Source organism: Setaria italica, chromosome IV (genome assembly GCF_000263155.2).
Source record: "Setaria italica strain Yugu1 chromosome IV, Setaria_italica_v2.0, whole genome shotgun sequence".
Lineage (NCBI taxonomy): Eukaryota > Viridiplantae > Streptophyta > Magnoliopsida > Poales > Poaceae > Setaria > Setaria italica.
Genome location: NC_028453.1, coordinates 20,738,570 through 20,759,959, shown reverse-complemented (window position 1 = coordinate 20,759,959; position 21,390 = coordinate 20,738,570). Strand labels below are relative to the sequence as shown.

Sequence of the window (21,390 nt, the reverse complement as noted above, 5' to 3'; positions counted from 1 at the left end):
TTCCTTGTTTAAGCCTGGCATTCATATTCCTCAGACTTTCTGAGTACGACATGTGCTCACACTTGCTATAATCAATGTTGCTCATAAGAAGAAGGTGTGTGAAGTTACTGAAGATGCTGCTACGCGTACGCGACCATAGTTGATTGCCTGTGAAGTTTGGAGCCTCCATTTCGAGGATTAAGCGTATATCTCTGATGACTCTTTTTCTTTTCATGATATTATTACTAGTGTTCACTAATGATATCACTATATATATATATATATATATATATATACATATATATGAAACTAGTGAAACTAGGTCCTGGCGTACATATAGGTAGCATTCGGTTTTATTTTAAGATCAGATGTGACAGCTTGCATAGTTTTATCCTAAAGATTTCTCAAGCTCAAAGATAAACCATCTTCCACAAGCACTTAAACTCTTCCTCACTGAGATGCGTAGAGATGAAAGGTTCAAAAAAATGAAAAGTCTTGCTGAATTTTCCATTATGCTTGTTAAAACAAGGTTGCTTAACTGACATGATGTTGTTTACAAGCATCTCAAATTGGTGCTAGTACTTCCAGTATAGTAATGGCTAGTGTTGAAAGAATCTCATAGTGTTGTTTACAAGCATCTCAAATTGGTGCTAGTACTTCCAGTGTAGCAATGGCTAGTGTTGAAAGAATCTATTCCGCCATGAATTATGTGAATAATAAATTGAGAAATAAGATAGGGGATTAATACGTAAATGATTGTTTGGTCATATTTATTGAGCGTGAGTTCTTTTGAAAGTCAAAAAATGTGATATTATAAACTGCTTCCAAGACATGAAGCAACGTAGAGTTAAAGCTACTCTTCCATGAAGGAACCGAAATAGAAAGTTAGAGCTATTATGTAATTTCCTTTATGTATTTTGTAACTTTTCTTTGTTTCATGATTATCTTAGAGTTGAACAATTTGTACCTTTATTTCTTTGATTATCAGTATTGACACACCGTGAATTATGGACTTTTTTTACTGTTAACTTTTTTTTGCTAGATGGGAATACCTAACTTTCAAATCCAGGCTAGACCATTCTCAATGCAAAGTTTTATATTTATGTTTCCAAGAATATCACATAAGCAATAGTGCATTTAGTTCATGGATGAAGTAGCTCACAATGCATTGTTTCATCTTTTGTTGTTTCCCAAGCTACATGCAAGACATAACCTATATTGGAAACAGTATACATATGGTTTCATCCCCATAAAACTAGTTTCTTCTCTCACCCCGTATATAGTGTACCACGTCATCACAATTGCCTACATGGCATCCCATTTATTATTCATGAAATCCCCATTGAGAATGACCTAAAGACAGGATCTCCACGGTCTCAAGCTGAACTGACCTAAGACTTGTTACCAATCAAGCTGCTGCTGGAGCACTGGGAAGGACTGCCTAGAGATTTCCATCGACTAAGAGTCTAAGAGCCTGCTGTATTAAGCAGGCACGGGTCGTCAACGAGCTGCTATGGCTAACTCGTCGAACGATGGTATGTTTGCATGAACCTATTCAAAGTTATTGGTGTTCTATCTGGAGCTAGTAATCCTGGATAGCTAACAGAACCATGTTAGGGAAGTCTGCAGCCCATATATGCTCTGAGCTAAATGCAATTAGTTATGCATTGCGGAGCGAAATATGACATATAGAACCGTACATTTGCTGAAATCATTATCTTTTAACTAGAATCGACAATATTGCCATACACATCGCTAAATACAAGGATACGTAAATAATGTGTGAGTGTGTGGGCCGTATGCAGTTCTTTGTAATTCAAACGAGTACAGAACAAGTAGAATCATGTTGGGGAAGTTTGCAGCCGATGTATGCTCTGAGCTGAATGCAATTAGTTGCAGCTATGCATTGCAGCAAGGAGCAGAGATATGATACATAGAAAACACTTGCTGAAATCACTATCCTTCAACCAGAATCAACAATAATGACATGTATAGTACATCGCTAAATACAAGGATACACGAATAATGTAATCGCTGGACTCTCCAACTACGGTGAACTCTTTCTTCCACCTAGGATCTATATGTACGTTATACAAATATATTGATGACAAAGCTCTACTTCACGAATTTCTCTACTTCGCTAATGTCAACAAACTCATTTACTCCACTTGCCAACAAAAACCTGGAATTAAGAATCACAGATGAAATAATTCACGAACATTTAAGAAAAAATTAGGATGTGCTGAGAATTATGTACCTTTTGTGAAGATCCCTTGCCATGAATTTGCAACCATCAGGAACATAGGATTGCATGTTCAGTGCTATATTGGGATTATGAACGCTTTGACGAACGTGGACCATGCCCACCGGTTTCTTATTCTCGTCGTAAAGTTTTGCTCTGCTTTCACAAAGTAGTAAGTAAGCACCGGGGCTGCCTGACCGTCGTTGTGACGGCAGTGCATGGTTATTTGTTTAACATCACTCCATGGACGTGCGGAATATAAATGTTTTCTAAGAAATGACCTATTGTGGAGTGACTAGTAAGTAAAATTTCTGAAAACACGACTTGTGTTGTCTTTTCCGAAATTGGTGAAGACTGATGAGTGATGACGGAATACAGATGAGGTCGTTTTGAAACAGAAAAAGAGGCCTACTACCACGAATACATTGCGAAAGAAAGCTTAGGTTAAAAGGAAAACCATGCAGGCATCACGTATACCTGTACATGTATGCATCAACATCGATGGGATGATCATTTGTGTCCACGAGGCATCCCTCGGCAACTGAGCAATCCCCGCAATCATCGAGCACCCAACCGGAAAGTTTGTCCTCCTAATAATATATGCGCCAGAATAAAACAACGGAAGAATTCAATAAGATTGTATAGAGCTGCCAGATTAGTGAAATTCGTGCAAAAAATATATATTATATATAGGCGTATTCAGAACCACAAAGAATAGCGTGCGTGATAAACAAACAGTTTCAACAATTCTCTTTCTGCTTTAATCAAGGTAACAATATTTTAGATTTACCTCGATGTATTTCTTGAAAGCCTCGACGGCCATTGTACCCCTTTGTTTTGCATACTTGGGTTCACCCAGTATGTTCATCCTCAACAACACTGATTCGGCAGGCTCCTCAAGATCCATGATGAGGCTCCCTACGCCTCCCTCCAATCCTGACAGTTTCATCCGGACCATCTCGATGACGATCTTCACCACCATGTACGCACCTTCACGGTAAGAAGAGCAAAGAGATCGACAATGGAAATAAGATCGAGTCATCATCTTCTATTTTGTATTTTTGTTGTATGTCAATTAGGAGAGCGAGCTCAAGGTGTAAGGGAGTTCACGCACCATCGTCGAGGAAGTAGTTCTCCTTGAGCGCGCCGTGGCCGGTGGTCTCCATCATCAGGTGCGTCTCGACGCCGTCGGTGTTGAGCTGCACGCCCTTGTCGATGACGTTGCGGTAGCCCACGCGGTAGAGGCAGTGCTGGCCTCCCCTGGAGGCGATGAACCGCGTGAGCCCGTCGCTGGCGCGCGCGTCGGTGACAACCGTCGTGCTCGGGTGCTCGTCCAGCACGATGGCCGACATGAGTGCGATGAGCCTGTCGCCGTTGATGGCCGCGCCCGTGTCGTCGACCACGCCGCTGCGGTCCACGTCGGTGTCGAAGACGACGCCCAGGTCCGCGCCGTGAGCCAGCACGGCGTCGCGGGTGAGCGACATGGCGGTGGCGTCCTCCGGGTTGGGCATGTGGTTGGGGAACGTGCCGTCGGGCTCCAGGTGCAGGCTACCCGTCGTGTCGGCGCCGAGCTTCTCCAGTACGTCCCACGTGAAGAAGCCGCCGCAGCCGTTGCCGGCGTTCACGACAACCTTGAAGCCCTTCAGCGGGGTGTCGTAGTGCGTCGGGTGCGCGACGCGCTGCTTGATGATGTCGCGGAGGTGCTGCGCGTAGGCGCTCATGAGGTCTACGCGCATCACCACCGGCGGCATGCCCCCGCCGCCGGAGCCCATCTTCCGGGCCACATACTTCTTCGCCGCGCGATAGCAGATCTTCTCGACGTCGCCGGAGGTTAACCCGCCGCGCTTGGTGAAGAACTTGAGGCCGTTGCGGGTGTAGGGCAGGTGTGATGCCGTCATCTGCAGAATTACTACCGCTATAAATACTTCTTCCCCAAAGGCTGCTCTCACCACCTCTCACACCTGTAACTGGAACCCAAAAAATACAACAACTCTCGTTTGGTGGGTTGGCGTCGTCGTTCAACCGGATCGTCAGTTCGTCATTGGAACGCATGCTGCTTTTCTTGCCAGCAGCCTACTTACACCGTAACACCGATTTAAATGAGAGATTACACCGTAACACCGATTTAAATGAGAGAACTAGTCTGATTTAAACGAAGAAAGTGATGATGAGGCGGAAGATGAAAATGATGATCAAAAAAGTAGTAGCAACTTCTTCGATGATAAAGAAATCAAGCAACTTGTAAAAGGAGTAAATAAGCTACTCAAGAAGCTCAACTCCAAAGGTGTCCCCATGAAAAAATTGGTTCGTCGCAATCTAAGAAAAAAGAAGGAATGCATGTGGTGAGGAGGGACATTGCATTGAATATTATCCACTCATGGAGAAGAGACATAAGCAAAGATAGAAAGAGAGAAAAGAAAGGAAGAAGGAGAAGAAGGAAAGCAAGAAGAAGACCTTCACAAGCATTGGAAGGCTTGGGTTTGATATGGCAAGCTCAAGTGATGACAAAACCCACCGTAAGCTATGTGCCTTCTTATCATCAGTGAGCTCATCGCACATTTCTAATAGCCAAAGGTATGGGTAGCGACGTAAGTGATGATGAATCCTCTCCTTCCATTCATGAGCCAGCCGATCATATTCGTAGCCAAGAGGTAGCTATAATAAAACTTCTTTCTAAAAACAAGGAACTCGAAGAAACATTGGCAAACTCATCATCCAACTATAAAGAATTGGCTGAAAAATTGATGCGGTCATTAACCAAAATTATGAGATAACTAAGAAAATTGATGCCCTTGAACAAGATATATAAAACTACCTCTAACAAGACATCCACACCTTTTCATGATAAATATAAAAAGGATGAATCTACTTCTTGCATTGATTTAATTGATAAATCTTACTCACCATCTTGCAATGAGACTTGTGCCAAGAATGTTCACTACTAGAAATATGAGCATTCATCCTTGACGTTTTCGTCCGGTACTAACGCGCGAAATTAGTACCGGGTAAAAATTTTTGATCCTCGGAGGCCTTTTAGTACCACGCATATAACACCAACCGGTTTATTTGTTGGTGTTATATGCCCTCACCATTTAGTACTAGTTGGTATTATATGCCCGGTGCTAAAAGGCATGGACCATTTAGTACCAGGCAATAACATTAGTACCTCGTGGAGTACCATGTAGTACCGGGCAATAACACCAACCGGTACTAAATGTGTTATTGCTTGGTACTAAAGGCCTCTCCACGGGTTACTTCAGAAGGAACCATATCTAACTCCATCACATGTGTTGTGTAGGTGAGATGGTAAGGAAGGTTCGCGCGAGGCTTGAGGTTGTGGGTTCGAATCCCACGGACTGCACACGCGCATATTACGCGTGAAATTCGCGTGACTTGTGACTTGTGATGATGCGCATGTGCGGGGACCTCCCGACTGTTCATTCGTTAATTTTTTTCTTTATTTTTTGGGCGCAAAACCAGTCGGTGCCGACCGGTACTAAAATCCCCATTTAGTACCAGGCATTTTGACTGGTACTAAATGCCACGCCATAAAGAACAAGCGATACAGGTCAGGCGCCCGGTAGTAAAGGGGGGTTATTGATCGGTACTTAAGGACGGTTCTCCAGTAGTTGTTGTAAAAACATGTGATGATCTCATTGCTCAAGAAAATGATAAGCTCAAGTAAGAAGTGGAAAGGGTCATGAGGGACTTGACAAGACTCAAAAGCAATGAAAAGGCATGAGAGCAAGAAAAAACCTCGTTAACATAACCGTCCCAAGATGATGAAGAAGCTTGAGAAGGATGCAACCATAACTTGCTACTCATGCCATCAAGAAGGCTACAAGTTCTATGAGTGTAGGAATAAGAAGAAAGGGAAGAAAAGAAGAAGCAAATCAACTTCAACACCTAGCCCTACTTGAAGGTTGAAAAAGAGCACACCCTATCTTCTCAAGAAGAAATATAATAAGATGGTGGCTCACTTGATCAACAAGCAAGGCAAGGGGTGGAACCAACCTACTTGGGTGCCCAAGGAAATTATCAGTACCTTGAACAGCTCCAAGAAGGTTTGGGTTCCAAAAGCGACTTAGAGTCCGCGGGACTCGGGAGTATTTTGAGACTTGGCCACAAGAGAAGAGCATTGGCCACAAGAGAAGAGCATTTCATGCAAGAGCCAAGTTAATCAAGATTTGAAGCAAGTTTCAAATCATTGATGAATCCAATACCCAAATCCTCCAAAAGTAACCAGGTAACTAGATGTCCTTTCATGCACTTTCAATTAGTATCTAGTTCCTATACTCGACTAGGATTGCATGAGCATATTTAAATTCCTTTTGCATTGCCTAGAGTAATTTTTTCATATGATAGGTTTCTTGTGCTTCTCTCTAAACCATGAGCAAGTTGCAGGGAAATGGCACTAGTTCTTATTTTATATCTTATATGTCAATTCCAAGTCATAGGATAACTTTACAATATCGTTATTGACTTGTGCATGTCTCTCACAAGTAATTCAAATACTTGTATGCACATATTTAGATGGAGCTATCTTATGGTTTGTGATTTTGAAACTAACATGTTTGCAAGTTTAACATGTGTATAGTCTCATGTTGCAAGAAATGGATCCCCAGAGATATGCAAGCATTATCCTTCAAATGGTGCTTAAATGTTCATTTGATATCCTTGTTTACATTGATATCATTTCAATTCATTCAAAACTATCTCCATGCATAATATATATTAAACTTAATTGACTAGCTATGCATATGCTTTGCCATCCACTATATGTATGCACACACTTAGGGAGAGCTTAGTCTACGTTATGCAAGTTTCATGGTCATGATCTAGTTTGCCTTCCACACCCAAAAGATCATGATCTATGAAACTCTTCCTTGTGCTTTTAATGTATTTCTTTTTCGGTATTTAATTTCAAAGAGGGAGAATTTTTGCGACCAAAGCAAGTAGACCTTAAGGGGGAGCCACCCTTAAGGGGGAGCATGCAAGAAAAGCAAGAACATCAAGTTTAGGGGAGATTGTAGATTTCAAGTTGGGGGAGATTGCAAGAATTTGGAGAAAAGTGACATTGGAATAAGGGGGAGCCTTATATCCATCATGACCACATGAGGGAGATTTCAAATTTGTAAGAGCAAGGTATTTTACTTCAATTTGGTATCCATTGCATATTTAAATTAGCATATGTTCTTGCTCTTGCATTGCATCAAGCAAATAGTTGTATTTAATTTTTCTTGCTTGTCTTGTGTTGTCATCAATCACTAAAAAGCAGAAGTTTGTAAGGAAACTAGCCCTAGGCAATAATGATTTTGGTGATTAACAACAATGTGGTCATTAGGACTAATGTGGTTTCAATATGTACCTTTATAGGTGTTTCACAGGTCCCAAGGATGAATTCCAAATCCATCAAAATGAGAAGAAAACGAAAAACTTAAAAGAATTCTATGGCATCCAAATGATAGTAAAGATCCAGAGATTGAAGCTGAGACAAAAATACATGAGGACTTGAAGTGAATCTTGCCGGAAATATGCACCGACACAATCTACTAATTCATACGATGACCATTGGCAAAAGCACTTTATCAGTCGGTGACAAAGAGGAACAGAAGTAGGGCCAAGGACGTGCGCTATGTACACCGACCCACTCGGTAGACACAATGGATCACCACTGAATTAGTCGGTGCGATCAGCTTGGCTCATGATCGGCTCAGAATCAGCTCTAGAGGTTTTCATTTATATCACCGGGTGACTACAGTGAAGATACGTCGAATCAGTTGGTGCTCTCTGCCAAAGAAGAAGAAATGGTTAGAACGAAGGAACTGCCGATTCAAACAGTGATGGTCAAGGAGGGGCACTGAATCGGTCGGTGTCCATGGGGCCCAAGTGTCAGTAGCACAACAGAACAGTATCACCGATTCATCCGGTGACGTGCATCTAGGGAGCACCGAATCAATCGGTGATCACAGATTCTAGGATCGTTGGAGCAACGGCTAATATTTCTTAGGTGTTAGAGCTTGAAAAAGCTATAGGCTTGGTTCTCACATACACACAAGTGCTCTATCCACCAAAGTGCTTAAGAGAAGATTAAGGCAATTAGCATAATTTAGGTCTTAATTAGTTCTAGTTTAGGCCCATTAGAACATTGCTTTAGTGATTAGCCTAAAGTTAGTATCGGTGCGTGACGCACCAAGAGTTGTAAATTCGGGGCTTGTAAGTCTTGCGAGACCCTCCAACCACGTTTGTGGAGTGGCCACCGGTGCATGTGAAAAGGAGGAGAGGTCCTTGGCATTTTGTCAAAGCTCTACCAAGTGAAGAACGGCAAGGAGCATCCAGGAGAGGCTAGTTGGAGACCCACTTGCGCATGGGGAAGACCCGTAAGCTATCATACGGAGTTACTTGACCGGAGAGTTTACGCCCTTGCGCTATCATTCCCTTTGAGAGGGGCTCCAACAATGAGGACTAGTGCAAAGCTTCACTTTCCGATACCTCGGTAAAAATTGCCATGTCACCGTGCTGAGCATTTGACTTCTCTACCTTATTTACCTTTCGCATTTCATATTACACTTACTTTCCAATTTACCTTTCCTAGAATTGCCATGTGTATTTTATATGATTGGAACCTAAGGTGCAAAACACTTTTGCAGTAGAGATAGCATTACTGCACATCTAGAAAGAAATTAGAATAAGTTTTATATGTGCTTCGAGCCTTAGTTTTTTTAAACATCCAATGCACCCCTTTCAAGGTATTACGGTGAAGACCTAAATTTTCAAAGAACCGTCCTCCTCTTCCAAATAGGGTCTAGATGGATGCTGCCATACCATAGAGACTCATGAACTCTACTGCTTATTGCGTAGCTATAGTTGGCCATTTGGCACTAGCACTATGAGCCGCACCATGCACGACACGAAAAAGCACGGCCCAGGAACGACCCGGCCCGTGACTCATAGTGCCAGTGCTTGGCACGGCACAGCCACCATTTCGGCACGTAGTGCCGGCATGGGTACAAGCACGTAGTGCCAGCACACTTAATGGGCCGGCACGATAGCGGCCCGATTCCTCCCAGCCGTTGGATGCCATCAGGATGCACCAACACCGGTAGATGAGCAGAGACTGGCATATATAAAGAAATATGTGCCTGGAACCCTAACTAACTCTCCTCTCTTGCGTAGCTGCACTCTCACTCTCGATCTCTCCCATCTCCCCGACGGCCCGACCCTCCCTACTTCTCTTCCGTGGCTGCCCGCAGGGGGCCGCCGCCGGAGCGCGGTCGAGGCTCCTCCCCTCCCTATCTGGCTCTCTCCCGTGGCCGCCCGCGGGGGGCCGCTGCCGGGACGTGGCCACCAAGAGGAGTGGTGGGCCCCCGCCGCCGCCAGGGTCCACCACCGTCGGGAGGAGTGGAGGGGCCCCCGCCGCCGCCGAGGTCTGCTGTGGCCGGGAGGAGCGAAGCTGTGGAGGGGCACGGCCACGATGGGCTGCCATGCCGGCACGGCACGGCTAATTGGCTTTAGGCTGTGCTCGTGCCGAGATGTCGGCACGGCAGCACTACGAGGCACGGCACGGCTAAACCACCGTGCCACATAGTGCCGTACCGTATAGTGCCGTGCCACGCCGTGCCCGTGGCCGTGCCGTGCTGTGCCGTGCAGCCCGGTTGGCCACCTACATGCGTAGCTACTAGTCGAGAATCTCAATGATCGGACGTAAACACGTAAGAAGTGAAACATCTAGAGAAATTAAATAATGCTAGACAGAGCATTACCATAACGGACGCGTCATAGTTGAACCGAGGCAGTACGGTGCTCATGAAGCACGCGGGCGTGGTGGCGAGCCCCACGTCAAACACGGAGCACCCCGCCCTCGCGAGCCCCGCAAAGAGCGCCGCGCTGAGCCGCGCGCCCGACAGCCGCGGGTCCCGGCCCACGGACACCCGCAGCTCCTCGCCCTCCGGCCGCTGGAGCTCCTCATGTAGCCACTCCCCGAAGCTCTCCGCGATGACCTCGACCGCCAGCGGCGTGAGGTCCACGGGCCGGCCATTCTCCCCCTCCAGCGCCACGCCCCGCACGTCCGGCCCGTTCTGCAGCCTCCGGATACTGTCGCCCTCCTCCCCCGCCTCCGCGGCGACGCCGACGGGCACCTCAACCCGGCCGCCCGTCACCGAGGGCTGCCCACGGGAGCTCGCCGTGGCTCTTGTCGTCACCTGGCCGTAGCTCCTCCTCCTCCTCCACGGGAGAGGAGGGCAGCGCCGCACCTCGCCGTGGCTCGCGTGCTTGCATGGCTGCAGAGTGGCCGGCGAAGAAGTGGTGACGGTGGCCATAGCAGCTAGTTACGAGCGAGGAGCAACGGCACACAATGCCAGTGCATGAGTAGTCCTTGGAAACGGGAGATGACATACACGTCCGCGCCTGGGGAAATATCTCGGCGAGAGATATTAGCAGGTCGCGCGGAGGGATATTTTCGGGCCAGGAGTTCCTCGGGACGCGGTGGATGCTGGATGGATTCGATAGAGCGTGTGGGGTGGAGGCGCTGCTGTGATAGTTCTGTGGTGCTGAGAGCTAGCTGCATTAGAATCGCCAAGCGCCAACGCGCCACGCGCAGCGGCAGATGGACGTCGGGTGTATACTTTTTGGTCAGCGAGAATTGGACATGTGTGAACTAAAACTCATCCCTTCACCTCTTTCCGAACAAAAAACGCAATCTAGTTGATACTCCTGCAGAAAGAAGGATACGGAAATTTCTTATGAATCACTTTCAATTATAGGATCTTTTAGGTGAAAATTATAGGGAAAATGAATTCTTCATTTCCTTCCGTTAATTCAAGTGCCTTTGATAATCATAAGGTATAACTGGCATGAAGGAACTAGCAAAAACAAACCCGAATACAGCCTATTTAGGAACGTTATACTGGAAACTGCCTAGCCTTATTGTCAATCATGCACTAATGACGGTATACAAACGGTATTTGTATAGTTTTTTTTTTTGCCTTCCTAGGCACTCCTTTTTAATATAGCGGTCAGGTCTTCGTTTCTCTACTATATCAAAAGCAAAGTGGGCACAAAAACACGGTCCGTCATTCGGACGGGGCGTGATGGCCCTCGCTCCGGCGTACCTCGGCCGTCGGTTCGAGGTCCCTCCGCGCGGGGACCGTCGACTTGGCAGTCCCCTGATTTCCGGTGCTCCAGGCTTCCTCCTCCGTCCATTTTTTTGCTCCGTGCGGAACCCTACGCCGCGAATACTTCCCCCTGCGTCGCCAGCTACCGCCCCGTTCCACGCCGCCAGCCGCCGCCGCCAATCCCTGCGCCGCCGCCAGCTCTCCCTCCCTTCGTCCTTCTCCCTGCGTCGCTAGCCGCCGCGCCCCTCCCTGCGCCGCTAGCCGTTGGCGTTCCACCCTGCGCCGCCGCCGCTTCGCCAGCTGCCGCCGCCCCTCCCTGCGTTGCTATCCGTCGCCGTCCCACCCTGCGCCGCAGCCGCGCCCCCAGCTCTCCCTCCCTGCGTCGACGCCGCCCATCCCTGCGCTGCCGCCGTGTCGCGAGGTGCAGCCGCCCCTCCTGGCGTCGGCAGCCGCGGTGCCAACTCTCCTTCCCTGCGTAAAAATCCCCTCCCTGCGCCGTCCCGTTGCCGCCGCACCTCCCTGCGGCGCAGGCCGCCGCCGACCCTCCTGCGCAGCCAGCCATCGCCGCCCATCCCTGCGCTGCCGCCGCGCCGCGAACCGCAACCGCCCCTCCCTGCGGCGGAAGCCGCGCTGCCCGCTCTCATTTTTTTAAGCAGGATTTCAACTTGCAGGTCGCTTATATCTTGGTTTTTCCCTTTTGCTTTAATGCTCTACATGTTCATTAGATTTTGATGTTCCAGACTTCCAATACTAGCCATGTACTGATGTACATATTTGGTAATACTGCAGACGGCGATTCTTCCATGGTGCTTCAATCCTAATCCCTTCTACTGAAATGGATTTATGATGAAGTGTTTAAAATCAAAGTCTACCACAGTTTGATCTTTAGATGTTATGCTTTTGCGATGTGTGATGATTTCACTGTTTAATTCAGAAATATTAGATGAAAGATAAATTGAAGTGAAGCAGCTCTTATTTTGGGAAAGGGAATAGTTTACTATTCTCTGCATGGAAAAATATTTAATAAGTGCACGTACTACGAGACAATGCCATAGTTCCAAGACGTCAGCACTGCATACAAATTACTACATGTTTGTAAACAAGTTAATTTGTATTGATTTCTATCAGATATTGGCATTGCAAGTACACTGAATATATTTGAAAGATAAGTCACCGTTGTTGTTCCCTGCTGCTACCTTGGGCTTCTGTGGTTTGGGCCCCTTTGCACATTTATTCCAGGGGCATTCATTTTTACTGTGCAATTTTCTTTGTTACATGTGAGATTAAACCTCTTTATATCTCAGACATGCCACATAATTCAGCAAAGCTTCATGAAATGGGTTATCTTTTGATGGTAACAAGGAGTATCTAGAACCGAGTCTCAGCAAAGAATTAGAGTTCGAGTTCTGTTTGATAGTAAAGTGATGATACTGCTGATTATTTGCTAATTAGTCGTCTTCAAATTACCATTTTCCATTTTTCTTACTACTGTGGTTACACTATGAAGTATTGCAAAATGATTATTTGCTTTCACTTGTGGGCATAGATCTGCCTCTCCATCATCTACAGGACGGAGCACGTTGCCGTGTGGCACCTGCTGCAGGTGTTCACCAACGCGCCGGGACCTGAAACACCTCAAGGTCTGAATCTTATTATACTCTTTTGTTGATCTAATCTCACCTGGTCATCAGGTTGAGGAGCTGCTTCAGGTCCATCGTAGAATGAGTCAAATTGAACTGAGCGTTGAACAGTCGCACTTGATTTGGGTATGGTTCAGATAGCTGATGCAATTCTGCCTTTTTATTGTGCCACCTGCTAGGTTTTTTTGCCTTGAGTATGATCTTGATTTATTCAACATTGTTGTTGTTCCTGATTTTTTAAACTTTTTCTGTGCATTCACAAGATACATGTATCAGATTTTTTCAAGCTCATACAAAATTGATTACCAGCAATTGTGTTCTCAGAATAGGCTTAGAGTAGTGTACACATATTTTCCAGGCTTATTTAGCTAATTTGAGTATTTAACATCTTTAACTATTAGAGGGAATACAGCTCTGCCGCGAGTGTGATTTCGTCTCTGGTATACGTGCCACACAGCCCCCGAGTCAACAACCCCTAATACAGTTAGTTGAAGTATTACCCTGAAAAAGGGAAGCTAATGGCTTGCTTTTATAAAAATCAGGTATATTTGATGGAGATTTAATTGTATGTCTCATCATTGATTAAACCAGCGTGAAATTTCAAAGCTCTCCCTTCCTGCTACAGTTACACTTTTTTTTTTATATAGACCTGCTTCTGACTCAATTATATGTCTCATCATCGATTAAATCAGCTATTGTTGTAAATACATGAGGTCAGTGAAAATTCAACACTGCATGTTTTTTATGCTCTAGGCAGTTGTCAGCCTAGCTACCGCCTATCGGCCTGTTCGCTTCAGCTTATTCAGCCGGCTTATCAGCCACCAAATAGTATTTTCCTCTCACAACAAATCAGCCGTTTCAGCTTTTCAGCCGGCTTATAAGCTGAAGCGAACAGACCCTATGTTGCTGCTTTGTTAACCATGTATTCACCACTGCTGAAGTGCTGGCTGGATTGCTGCTTTCCAGGATTATATTGCTTAGTTTTGTCACTTGTGTAGGATGATAGTTAAATGGCAGTGGGTCGGGTGAGGGTGAGACTAAGAGAAAGTGAAGCAGATTCAACTGAAGTGTCATTGCAGGTTATTAGAACTATCTGGCTATATTGATATTGAAAGGCATGAGTGCACTACCATTGAAAGCTACCCATTCAAATCATTTCTGTTCCTGTAATCATTTCTTCCATTTCATTGAATTCTACAGTAATATTTTTTTATTTCATTTTCATGCAGAATTCTAGCTAACAAAAATTGGAGCAAAATGATTATTTTGCTTTGCAATCATTTTAACAAAAATGGATCTATCCCTTGAGCATCATTTAAATTGCAGCTCTTTTGCATCTAGCTCAATGGTTTTCTTGTGATATTCTGATAACTTGTGCAACTCAACTTGTCCTAGAACCCCCTCTCGAGAAAGCCTAATTGTCTACGGTTATGCCTGTCCTTAGACTTTTGCAGCGACTATCGTTTGATGGAACCATCCGGGTCAAGGTGGTCTAGGGTACCTTTTACAGATCTCACAAACACAACAATCCAAGGTGAGGATACAGTTGGACGTTTGGTTCGTGATATACTATTGTCACTCATTATGAACCCCACATCATGTAGATCCTAATGAACGTGATAGAGAGCGTAAGAGATTTTTGGTTGCAACAATGTCCGATGATAAGAGGATTGAATATAACAGTACACGCCGTGAGAGGTGTATGAGGAGAAAAACGGAACAAGGTGCCATTCAGCACATTCCAAACCATCACCAAAGTACTATTGTGTTCTTCGTTTCGCTCCACTTCTGCATCCTTATTTTTTCATGACAAAATATTGACATTGAGGAGTTTACGTAGATGACAGTGTACACATGGAGGCAGATGAAAATGATGGCTGGCTCCATAGGGGAGATTTGGGAGAAAATAAATACAGACTTCATGTGGGGACAGGTGAATCAGGTGCACCTACACACTTTTATTTTAGGAATTTATAACTCTAAACTTTTTTAGATATAAACGCAGCATTACGCAACGATGATGCTACTTTTGGTGACATGGGGGACATTTGGGATGAAATTTGTAGCAGCCCGGTGGGTGATGCAGGTAATCCCGTGCAGGCTAATTATTTAGTGCTATTTAATTATGAATGCTTCCTCTAGAGTTATAATTTGTACCTTTGTTTATTAATATTTCATTATATGTTTATGAAATCATCGCATTAATTAATTATGTGTATGTTGGCAACATTTAAATATTGCTGCTATATTGGATTGTTAATTACCATTATCTTTAATGTTTTGGTATAAATGTTCTGACACATTGCTAAATATAACACATAGATCATATTTATTCTTCATAAATTAAACAGATATCTTGTTATTCTCAATGGTTGCCATCTTAATGCACCAAACACATTAACCAAACATCAATGCAACTCATTTTTTAGGTGCTGGATTAGAACCATGTTACATGGATGATAATGACCTCACACCTAACGAGCGTAGGCGTAGAAGGGATAGGGCACGTAGGGCGGCAATGTCTCCCGAGCAGAGGGCTCTAATAAATAAGAGGCAGCGTGATTTGAGAGCTGCAAAGAAATTATTGATGACGCCACAGGACAATATAGAGAAAAGAAGACAGGCCAACAGAGACTATAAAAAGATGGTTAAGGAATGACGAGCGAGCAATTTGCATCCTGACTCTATCGCTATGGCAAGCCCTCACTTTACCCTGGAGCTGGTATTCCCTCCTGCTGATAAATCGCCGTAAAGAATATCGAATGATATGGAAATCCCCCTTGTAAACGACAGGCCTGTTTACATCCAGTCAGCTGTGGAGCAAACCCCTATAGTCATTACCCCCCAACTGGTCCCTGCAAACCACACCATACATAGCAAGCCTGTGACTCCTGGAATTAGGAATTCACGTCTAAACCAGCATAATCAAATGTTTGAAGCAACCATTGGCAGAAATACCAAACAGCCTGCTTGTGAAAAATTCAATTATACGAGCCAGCCGACTCAAACGTCTTGTGTCATGGACAATGGTAATTAGCTCACATCCTTTGCCCACCTTAGTATTCATATACTATATTATTATGATATTTAAAGTAACCTACATGTATCCTATTGCTATTCTACTACTAAAGATGGCACCCAAACAGACGCTCGCGACTCCCATCCCTTCACTGCATCTAATGTATTTGGAGCAAGTAAAAAGAAATTCACTTTGCTTATTTGTCAATACCTCTTCTATGTCTCACCTGCAATTAATCTTTTGCAAAAAATACTAGGCCTGCACCTAATGACGCTACAGGTATTCAGACACAACCATCTGTTGTTGAAGAGCTGTATTCAATCCCTTCACATGGTGGATAGGCAGACACATGCCTCCATGGAAGAGTATGGTAAATGTTGCACGTGCTTCCTGCATGCTATTATTCTACCTATGTAAATACATTTGTCTCATCACTCATGTGCCAATGTTGCATCAGATTGCGATGAGAACATCATATTTGAGGACGACGAGGAAGAGGATGAGGGGTACCTTTTTGGAGGCCAAGGTACACCCCGGCGCATCTATGTGACCTTTGACTTATCTTATTTCCAAAATCTAACACTTCATACTCATGCTAATTATTAGAACCTGATGATTGGGAAAAGATGAGGATGTCGATCTTGAGACGGCTAATGAAGATCCCAACGAACCCAATGTACTAGATCCATATGATGCGGTTTATGCCAATGTCCCTGACATGACGCACATGCTCAAGTCAGAGGATAACTGCGAGCACTGCAATGCAAAGAAGTTTGAGTCCGAGCCACCTGGATTCTGTTGTCGTAGTGGAAAGATTCATCTTTCCACCCGTGAGACACCACCGAAACTCGTGAGATTGTGGTCGAGCTCGGACGCTAATGCTTGGCATTTCCGTGCAAACATCAGATATTTCAATGGCCACTTCTCTTTCACTTCTATGTACTGTAAGCTTGATCGTGTGACCACCGACGTGAGAAACTGTGGAATTTACACATTCTGTGCCCATGGTCAAATCTACCATAACATAAGATCATTTGGTAAAGAGGATGGTCACGAACCTGGTCACCTCGAGCTTTATTTTTATGACGACGATCCATCTCTTGATCATAGGCTCCGCAAGTGCCGTGAGAAGTCTGCCCAAGAAGACAGGGAAGTCATCCAGAGGCTAAAGGACATCTTACATGGCATTAATCACTACTCAGAGAATTTTAGGAGTATGGGTCAAGTTGACAACCTTGAGGATTACCATGTTGAGTTGAACCTTGACCAACGGCTAGACCAAAGAACATATAACGTGCCATTAACGTCAGAGGTTGCTGCCGTTTGGATTGAGGGCAGCAAGCGTCGGGGCCAGTTCGATAATAGTGTTGTCCTCCAAGGGAAGGATAGGTCGATCCATGGCATCCGGTCCTATCATGGGTGCTACGATGATCTCTCATTCCTGCTATTCTTTCCGAGAGGTGAGCTTGGGTGGCATAACTGCATTCCAAAAGTTGGTGTGACTATGGCTGAAGTCAATAAAGCTCGAGCGATTCGCAAGGCGCGTGTTGATGGTGGTGGTGACGATGATGCTGGTAAATTCAGATGTCTTTATAGTGTTTTACAAACATTAGACAAATGTTCCGCATGTCGTTAATCACGGTACTAACATGAACAATGTTTATGTGTGTAGGGTCTGCTGGAAATAAATGTGTCTCCGTGCGTGATTACTATTGCTACAAATTCCAGATGCGGCTTGGGATTTTTAATCCTATACTATACGGCAAGCGTCTATTCCAGCAGTTTGCCGTCGACACCTACGTTAAGATCAAAAGCTCGCGTCTAGACTACATCCGCAACAATCAGGACATCCTTAGGGCTGACCTGTACCAAGGTTTGGTTGACAGTTAGCGTACGGGGGTGGAAGATGCTGATGAGGTTGGTAAGCGTACTGTGCTATCCCCGACTTTCATCGGAGGGCCCCGTAATATGAGGCGTCAGTATATGGATGCGATGGCTCTAGTGCAAAAGTTTGGTAAAACGGATATCTTCCTCACAATGACATGCAATCCTAATTGGGATGAGATCAAGAATGAGCTTTATCCTGATCAGAGTTCACAGGACCGTCCAGATCTTGTATCTTGAGTGTTCAGGGCGAAGTTGGAGGAGCTTAAGAAGATGTTGATGGAAAAAGACATACTTGGAAAGGTCCGTGCATTCGTATATGTCGTGGAGTTCCAGAAGAGGGGTTTGCCGCATGCACACTTTTTGCTAATAATGCAGAGGAAGTACAAGATCACGTGTCCAAAATAGTATGACCTACTTATCTCTGCTGAGCTACCAAACAAGAAGTACCCTGACCTCTACAGGATGGTGACGAAGCATATGATGCATGGCCCATGCGGGACGCTAAATCCATTATATCCATGCACAAGGGGACGTACTTCATGCAAGAACCGTTACCCGCGGCCATTCTGCGATTCAACGTTGCAGGGTAAGGATTCGTACCCCATCTATCGGCGACGTGATGATGGTCATAAGGAAATAATTCGAGGTCACATCCTGGACAATGAGTGGGTCGTCCCATACAACCCATGTCTGCTGCGTACTTTCAATTGCCACATCAATGTTGAGGCATGTAGTAGCATTAAATTCATGAAATACCTATTCAAATACATATACAAGGGCCATGACAGAGCGTCTGTGGCTATTAGGGAGGCTGGAAAAAAAGATGACAAGGGGAACGTTGATGAGATCATGCAAAACAGAGAGGCCCGATGGGTGACACTTCTAGAAGTGATGTGGAGGATATATGGCTTTGACTTGAGCAAGAACCATCCACCAGTGCAGCAGTTGCAGCTTCATCTTCCCGACATGCATATGGTTACATATCATAAACGGGACAAGATCGAACGGGTTGTCAAGCATCTAGGTGCCGACGAGTCAATGCTGACAGCGTACTTTGACTACAACAGGCTTCATGAGGAAGCTCGAGGAATCTTGTACCGTGACTTTTCGAAGCATTATATTTGGGAGTCTAATGGTAAATTTTGGAAACCAAGGAAAAACGCCGTATACCAGGTCGGGAGACTCGTATCGGCTCATCCGGCTGAGGGGGAACGCTACTTTCTTCGGGTTCTCCTGAACCATGTTGCTGGGGCTACTTCATATAGGGACCTAAGGACTGTTGACGGTGTGCTCCTACCTTTGTTCCGTGAAGCTGCGGAGAGGCGAGGCCTAATTGAAGAAGATAATACACTTGATGAGTATCTTACTGAAAACAGTTTGTTCCATATGCCAACCTCATTGCGTAGGTTATTCGCAACAATATTGGTATTTTGCGAGCCGAATGATATGTTTGGGTTGTGGACAAAACACCTTGACGCAATGTCAGAAGACTACAGGCTTAACAATCCAAACCCGAGTCTGGTGGAACAGATGGTTTTGATTGACATTAGGAATATGTTGCAATCTATGGGAAAGGACATAAGGTCGTTCCCTCTCCCAGGAATTAACGACGCATATGACGACGCCAGCGGTATCCCTCGTGAGATATTTGAGGAGGCAAGCATTGATCAGAATCTGAAAGATGTGGGACTATCTGATTCCCTAAAGGAGGACCAGAGGGCTGCCTACGAAGAGATAATGTCCAAAGTGGACACCGAACAAGGCGGTTTGTTCTTTGTAGATGGACCTGTCGGCACAGGAAAGATATTTTTGTATAGGGCACTTCTTGGAACCCTTCGCAATTAGAACAAGCTTGCCATTGCTACAGCTACATCTGGTGTCGCAGCGTCTATAATGCCTGGTGGGAGGACGGCCCACTCACGTTTCAAGATACCCCTTACTCTTGAGGATGGTGATTGTTGTAGTTTCACCAAACAGAGTGGTACTGCAAAGCTACTGCAGCAAGCATCTCTCATCATTTGGGACGAGGCGTCTATGGCAAAGAGGCAAGCTATGGAAGTCCTAGATAACAGCCTACGTGATATAATGGGCTGGCGGGATCTGTCGTTCGGTGGGAAGACTGCTGTCTTTGGAGGGGATTTCAAATAGGTTCTCTCTGTTGTACGGAAAGGATCTAGGGCTCAGATAGTCGATGCTTCTCTACGGAGGTCGTATCTTTGGGAATCCATCCACCACCTTAAGCTCGTGCGCAACATGAGGGCGCAGAGTGACTCGTGGTTTGCGGAATATCTACTGCGCATTGGTGGTGGCATGGAGGAGGTTAACTGAGATGGTGATGTATGTCTTCCTGATGATATATGTGTCCCATACTCTGGGGATTCTGAGAAAGATCTTGACAGGGTGATTGAATGCATCTTTCCAAACCTCAATGCAAACATGACAAACAAGGACTACATCACCCTCCAGATCGATTCTATCCACACGTAATGATTGGGTGGACAATATTAATATGAAGATGATCGACATGTTCCAGGGTGGGGAGATAGTGTACCATAGTTTCGACTCCACGATTGATGATCCGCATAACTACTATCCGTCGGAGTTCCTTAACACATTGACTCCCAACTGGCTTCCTCCACATTTGCTAAAGCTCAAGATCGGCTGCCCGGTCATATTGCTTAGGAATATCAACCCTGCGAATGGACTGTGCAATGGTACAAGGCTGGTGGTTCGAGGCTTCCAAAGAAATTCAATTGATGCTGAAATTGTGCTGGGACAGCATGCCGGAAAGAGGGTTTTCCTTCCTCGAATATCGTTGTGCCCCTCTGATGATGAGATGTTCCCATTCCAATTTAAGAGGAAGCAGTTCCCTATTAGGCTCAGTGTGGTGGAACTGCTCGGAATTAACTTAGCTAAAGCACAATTATGTCGCCTGACACGCGATCATCTGCTTTAATCAAGTTAACTCGGCAGTCCGTCGGATTTCCTCCGATGAACACACAGGACCGAGAAAGCAGAGCTTACACGAAGGTGAGTGGTTCCAGAGAATACAATAGATCATCCAAATTAAACAAGTACATTAAGTTGTTACAACAACAGTCTCAAAATTCAAACAAAGTTTCCAGAGTTCTCAAGCAGCGGAAAAGAACAAACGAAGCTAGCGCCGAAGTCGGACGTCATGAAGAGGCCGATCATGACATCAATGATCCCTGCCCTTGCCGTCCGAGGAGGGATCCCACTCGACCATCCACCCAGGAGGAAGCTAGGGACGCCAAGTGCCACAAGCAGAAAACTCAGGGGCTCCAACTTTACCTGAAAGATGTGCCACAAGCAAGGCTGAGCAACTATGCTCAACAAGACTTACCCGACGGGTGATTCTAATCCACCAACCTCTAGACATGCAATGCTTTTTGGCTGAGGAGTTGTTTGCCAAAAGCGCCTAGTGTAGGTCCTTACTTTCAATGTTTTAGCCATAAGTTCTATTGTTGTTTACCATTCTAGGTTAGCAGC

The 21,390-nt window shown here is 45.2% G+C and overlaps 2 protein-coding genes across 2 annotated transcripts; both read right to left on the bottom strand.

The window, feature by feature from the left end:
- Positions 1-1,906: 1,906 nt before the first annotated feature.
- Positions 1,907-10,663, bottom strand: LOC101782278 (phosphoglucosamine mutase). The gene is made up of 6 exons (XM_004965356.3): positions 9,985-10,663; positions 3,336-4,119; positions 3,012-3,211; positions 2,699-2,811; positions 2,237-2,377; positions 1,907-2,161 (listed from the first exon to the last, which is right to left on the bottom strand). Exons 1-6 carry the CDS (start codon positions 10,537-10,539, stop codon positions 2,095-2,097), a joined length of 1,860 nt encoding a protein of 619 aa, XP_004965413.1. The 5' UTR covers positions 10,540-10,663; the 3' UTR covers positions 1,907-2,094.
- A 928-nt stretch (positions 10,664-11,591) lies between these two features.
- LOC111257066 (circumsporozoite protein-like) lies at positions 11,592-11,906 on the bottom strand. Its single transcript, XM_022826098.1, has one exon. The coding sequence runs from the start codon at positions 11,904-11,906 to the stop codon at positions 11,592-11,594; it is 315 nt and encodes a 104-aa protein (XP_022681833.1).
- Between the last annotated feature and the right edge of the window lie 9,484 nt (positions 11,907-21,390).

What these genes read in the sequence shown, in the direction of transcription:
- LOC101782278 (XM_004965356.3), bottom strand. Translation starts at nt 10,539, where the DNA reads ATGGCCACCGTCACCACTTCTTCGCCGGCCACTCTGCAGCCATGCAAG. An exon ending in ACTATGACGCGTCCGTTATG is followed by an intron (nt 4,120 to 9,984) that starts GTAATGCTCTGT and finishes GTAATTCTGCAG; the next exon opens with ATGACGGCATCACACCTGCC. An exon ending in GCAAGGGATCTTCACAAAAG is followed by an intron (nt 2,162 to 2,236) that starts GTACATAATTCT and finishes TCTTAATTCCAG; the next exon opens with GTTTTTGTTGGCAAGTGGAG.
- LOC111257066 (XM_022826098.1), bottom strand. Translation starts at nt 11,906, where the DNA reads ATGGGCGGCGATGGCTGGCTGCGCAGGAGGGTCGGCGGCGGCCTGCGC.